General features: G+C 36.3%; 2 protein-coding genes and 1 long non-coding RNA gene across 3 annotated transcripts; all 3 read right to left on the reverse strand.

Annotated features, from left to right (window-relative positions):
• On the reverse strand, positions 441-1,730 carry LOC104715919. The gene has a single exon (XM_019230097.1). The coding sequence runs from the start codon at positions 1,728-1,730 to the stop codon at positions 441-443; it is 1,290 nt and encodes a 429-aa protein (XP_019085642.1).
• LOC109126499 (glutathione S-transferase T3-like) lies at positions 2,430-3,425 on the reverse strand. The gene has a single exon (XM_019230098.1). The coding sequence runs from the start codon at positions 3,423-3,425 to the stop codon at positions 2,430-2,432; it is 996 nt and encodes a 331-aa protein (XP_019085643.1).
• Positions 4,551-5,365, reverse strand: LOC104713803. Its single transcript, XR_755686.2, has 3 exons — positions 5,091-5,365; positions 4,716-4,842; positions 4,551-4,568 (listed from the first exon to the last, which is right to left on the reverse strand). It is a non-coding gene; the product is annotated as an uncharacterized LOC104713803 (long non-coding RNA).

A 6,017-nucleotide genomic window follows, 5' to 3' on the forward strand; every position in this document is an offset into this window, starting at 1 on the left:
AAAGACAGCAAAAAAGATAAAGAGTTTGCTCCTTTTGGACTTTTATTACAGAAGAGATGACTAAGAGCATCATTACTCCAGTAACTTGAGAGTAACTTGAGAGGGTTACTCTTTGGTTAATTAATTATATAATTAATAGTAAAATAAGTAAAGTAACCTACTTAGAATTTAACCAAAATCATTCCTCCACTAGAGTAACCCAATGAAGGTTACTCTTTATTTAAATAATATATTTTTTAAAATTTTTGTTAATTAATTATCAAAGTTTACTAATCTATCATGTATAAAAACTATTTATATTATTTATATTATATTAAACAGAAAACAATAAAATTTTACATAATTCAGAATATTGAACGTATTTTACAAAATTTGGAATATTAAACATAAGATACAAAATTAAAAATATTAAACATATTTTACAAAGTTTAGAATAAGATTTATTGTTGGGTTGTACCAAATTTTTGCCAGATATGCTCAATTAAGTCTTTTTTCAAACGATCATGCATTTCTGTATCTTGAACGTCATTTCGATTGCCCATCATGTTATTTAGATTTGTTGCCATATCTGTAGAATACGCTAAATCGACATGAGAAGTTTCGCTTCCTTCTCCGTGATAGAACTCTGATGGTTCGTAGAAATTGTAGTCATGTCGTTCGTCTTCGACTATCATGTTATGCAATATGATACATGCTCTCATTATTTTCCCTATTTTTCTTTTATCCCAAAAAAGTGCGGGATTCTTCACGATTGCAAATCGAGCTTGCAAGACTCCAAATGCACGCTCTACATCTTTCCGGCATGCTTCTTGATATTGAGCAAAAAGTTTTGCTTTTCGGCCACGTGGAAGTGTAATGGATTGGATGAAAGTTGCCCATTTGGGATAGATACCGTCAGTGAGGTAGTAAGCCATTTTGTATTGTCGTCCATTGACAATGTATGTAACTCTCGGAGCTCGGCCCTCTAGGATATCATCAAACACCGGTGAGCGGTCCAAAACATTGATATCATTTAACGTACCTGGTGGTCCGAAAAATGCGTGCCAAATCCATAAATCTTGAGATGCCACAGCTTCTAGTACGATTGTCGGTTTTCCAGACCCACGTGAATATTGTCCTTTCCATGCAGTTGGACAATTCTTCCACTCCCAATGCATACAATCTATGCTCCCTACCATTCCGGGGAAACCGCGGTGTTCTCCAATATGCAGTAATCGTTGGAGATCTTCCGCTGTCGGTCGTCTGAGATATTCGTCTCCAAAAAGATTTATAACTCCATCTACAAATTTTTCAAGGCATTGGTGGGCGGTTGTTTCAGCCAGTCGTAAATATTCATCCAACGCATCTGCCGAATATCCGTATGCCATCATACGAATAGCTGCCGTGCATTTCTGAAGTGCAGAAAGACCAAGCCTTCCAGTAGCATCTGGTCTTTGTCTAAAGTATGGGACTCCATTCTCAATAGTATTAACAATATGAATGAACAATGGTTTGTTCATTCTAAAGCGACGACGGAACATAGCGTGGGTGTATGTCGGATTCTCACTAAAATAATCATTCCACAACTGGCTGTGGCCTTCTTCGCGGTCTCTATTGATGTGCACTCTATGGAATATTGGAGCTGCTGGTACTTCCGGGTGAGTGTAGTGGTATTGAATCTCCTCCACTATACTATCAACCTCTTCCTCTACCATTTCATCAACTTCTTGATCAGAACTCCAATTAGACATTGTTGACACTTTGAGATGGTTGTGTGTCTTGTGGGAAGTTTGGTTTATAAAGTAATGAAATTGTATTTGAAGTAAGGGTAGAAGTAAATTTGTTTTTGTTTTGGTTTTGGAATCGGTAGTGTTTTGGTGCTGTTTTTTTTTGCTTTTGAATATTAAAGAAGAAGCAATGAAGAGAAGAGAACGAAAGAAGAAACAATTGGACAATTGAGAACAATGAAGTAGAAGTTATTTTCAATATATAGACTTAGAGTTAGACACAAAACCAAATAAAAACAAAACCCATTCACGGGTTGAGATACAAGCATTCGACCAAATCAACACCCATTCACGGGTTTAAAAGTCTTACAAACCTTACAAAAGGTGTACTAAACACCACAACACATATCCGAAAGAGAAGCAACATTCACGGGATTCTACTACTAAAAAGACAACAACAGACAAGCAACATTCACAGGATTCCCTTCACGTGACATCGAAGTATCTTCATGTCTCCGCAAAAACCTGGAACAAAAGACAACAACAGTTAAACACAAAGGAGTTAAATATCACTTCACAGCATCAATAATTAAACACAAAAGAGTTAAAACACAACAAAGCATATATCACACAACAAGGATCAAGAACAAGAGTTAAAACACAACACATCATCAATAATTAAACACAAAAGAGTTAAAACAAGACAAGTGAAGAGAATTTAACCTAGATGTTTGTCAACATTTGATCAAGCAGTTTGTCCCTAAGTATAACTTCAGCGGGTGTTAGTTCACCCTTGTTAATCAGACTGTCTAGCAATCTCATCTTGGCGTGTCTCTCCTTAGCTGCTTGTTCTTGATCCTTCATTGCTATTATACGATCTAACTTTCCCACCGAACCATCTTCAACATCAATACTCACTGAGGCAGGTTTTTTCCCTTTTTTCTTTGCAGCTTTAACCCCCGGAGGCCTCATCTCAGCTCCATCATTGGCTGGACTCGAAGAGTATGTTCCGTCTGATTGTAGCTTTGTCCTCTTGGAACTGCATTCCTCCATGATCCATTTCTGATCATGCTTCAGTTCCCTCCAGCAATGCTCTAGAATAAATGGCTTTTTGATGTCGTTCATGTAAATCTCATGCGCCACTTTGATCACATCATCTTCTGATTCTCCACTCTTCTTTCTATTACTGGCTTGTGTGTAACATCCAACAAACTTGTTAACTTGATGGTTTATCTTGCTCCACCTTGCCTTGCATTGACTAGCCCCTCGACCGTTTGAACCGGTCCCTCCACCATTCGCTTTGTAGTAGGCAGCGACTCTCACCCAGAAGCTATCTAACCGCTGCTCATTACTTACAACTGGATCCTTGCTTGTGTTTAACCAGGCGCTTATGAGGTTGATATCCTCATATGCAGTCCACCTCTTCCTACTTCCTCTGCCTCCATCTTCTTCATTGTCGTCCACCGTAACTTCAATACAGTCTTCAGATTCTGATTGAGTGCTTAGATTAATAGGTTGAGAAGAGAATGGAGAGCTAAATTGAATAGGCTGAGAAGAGAATGGATCGCTAAATTGGATAGGCTGAGAAGAGAATGGAGAGCTAAATTGGACAGGCTGAGAGGTTTGTGCAGAATTATTAGAAACGTTTGAGTTTTTTTGAGAATTCAAAAGATTCATGAAATTATAAGGTTGAAAACCAAAAGGGTTTGTAGAATCCATTGATTGTGTTGTAGAGAAAAGCGTAATGGTGTAGGTTAGTGTTTAACATAGAAGGTTTATATTGAGGTCAAGGTTTGTTTAAAGGTAAAGAGTGTTTAGCACAAAGGAGATATACTTTTCAGTATATCTCTTTGAATAGACACTTGTTTTGCTTTTTCAGAAAATCTTTGGCTTCAAAAGTATTCCAAAAGTTGGGTTTAAAGTCAAGACTAATTTCAATTTCAATCATTTTGGGGGAATAAACCACTAGACTAATTTAAATAAATCTTTTTCCTTCTGATATTCAAATCAAATATCACTTTCTTTTGATTAAAAAACACACAAAATCGATGGAAAAATCTAAAATGATATCACAAAAAAATAAAAAACAAGATACGGGTTATGAGCATACCTTCTCAAGTAAGAGAATGGACTCCCATTGTCAATTTGATGAAGACCACTCTTCACCACCAAACCCCATGTGCACTCCACCTCGCACAAAACATGACAAAAAAATATGAATTATAGTCAAGAATTTAAAAGACCAAACAGTGAGTGAAGAGCTGAAGAGTCGCGGATAGAGAGAGAGTTCAAATTATCGTCCATGTGTGTGTAATGTATGCTGGTTAGTATTAGTTAGTAAATCTGAAAATCCAAGTGAAAAGAAGAAAGAGAGAAAAACAGAATTAACTTACCTAAAGCAGACTTGAGTCTTCTACTTCGTTCTTCAATCCATCTCTCTGATCTGCAGATATACAGAATTAGATTAAAACCATACAGTTAAATTATCAAGGCTGAATCAATACCTAAAACCTAAATTTAGACCAAACTCGTTACTTACCAAACATAACAAGAGAGTTTTAAAGAGAATTAAAAAGGTGGAGAAACGTATCTCACCCAATATTGTCGTCGTCTCTCTGGACTCCAGAAGCAAACCCCAATCAAATCTACAGAATAGGATTGGACCATCGTTGTGTAAGACTGAATCATTTAGAGAAGGGAGAAGCAACAACAAAATCCATTAAAAAAAGAAGAAGAAGAAGATATTAGTCAGTTTAACGAAGAATAAACTTTAACAGGACTGAATTAGGCTCAAAACTTATGGATGGGGAGAATTTGAAGTGGACAAGGAGGAAGACTCACAACCTGTCTCCACAAATGATCCTGCAAAAAAAATGGATTTCATATCAGAAAGAAAAAAAAAAAGACAAGGGAACAGAATTGGAAGAACCAAACAAGACCTTTGCACGTATACTGATTGTTAGCTCTTCTTGTTAAAACCTAAAATTGGTCACCAAACTCGTTACTTACCAAACATAACTTCGAGGAAGCTAAAAGATGAAGAGACGATTCCTTTTCAAACAAGAAGACTCTGATGCGACAGCTTTGGTCTCGTTCTCTACTTCTTCTCCACCAAAAGAGGTCTTACGAGTTAACTCTGATGAACAACAAAACATCACAACAACTAAATCAGCAAGAACATATCAAAGATTCTCAACTTAAGATCTACAATACCAAGATTAGCCAAGAGAATCTATCTAAGAGTTAGCCGGAACCAGTCAACCCTCCAAACAAAAATCAAAACCAATTGAACATCAAACATTAACCACTCTCACAATCAAATCGAAATTAATCCTAAACCCTAACATTAACAACATGCAATAAGTAAGGGATGAGAAGACAAACCTTCTCTGTTCGATTCGTCTCCCAGTGGATCTCGCCGTCTACTTAAGACCATCAGAAGACTAAGCCGCCGTCGTTGTCGCAGTGGGAGGTTATCGTCACTGAAGCGTCAAATCTTCCGGTTTAAGCCGAATCGAGTGTCCATCGCCTTCCTCAACCAAAAATCCTCCAGATTTAGCTGGAAAAATCTGAAGGCTTAAGGTGAATCGATTGATTATTTGGTTTCCATAGTAATCGCCTTTGAATCGCCGTTTGTCTCGACAGAGAAGAGAGAGAGATTGTCGGGAAACAAAAGAAGAAGAAAATGGGGAAATAAAAAAAAAATTATCTTTTATATTTATGTATCATCCAATCTTATTATGCCACGTATCGTTTCTCATGGATTACTCCAAAGACTTCCCAAAGAACCAATACTCAACTAAATGGACCGAAATATAGTTTTTAAATTCATATTTTGGGGCCCAATTTGCAAGAGAAACACAAGAGTAATTACCAGTGGAGATGGTCTAAACGTTATCAAACTAATTGTAGTTGCATGCACGTTAGAATGTCAAGATATGATCTATGTTTATGGGTCTTATACTGCAAAATAAGTAAATAACCACAAATATAAAGACGCAAAAATGATATATATATATATATATATATATATATATATATATATATATTCTTTTCTCTCTGTTTTTTGCTTTCTTGCTCTTATAGTATAAGAGAGAATCATAATGCAAAGAAGAAAATATGAATCTTGGTAAAAACATGAAAATATATTTAGCTTGTGAAGGATAACATGATCCTTTGGATCCGCTAATCATATGTTGTTGACACCAACATTTTTTTGTAACCTCTGCTTTTTAATTTTTTTTGGGTAAGGTTACACTCTATAGGTTAAGCTTGTGTAAAACCTAAACTCTTCATATTAATATGATATTC

The sequence above is a fragment of the Camelina sativa genome, chromosome 9 (assembly GCF_000633955.1).
Source record: "Camelina sativa cultivar DH55 chromosome 9, Cs, whole genome shotgun sequence".
In the NCBI taxonomy this organism is placed as follows: domain Eukaryota; kingdom Viridiplantae; phylum Streptophyta; class Magnoliopsida; order Brassicales; family Brassicaceae; genus Camelina; species Camelina sativa.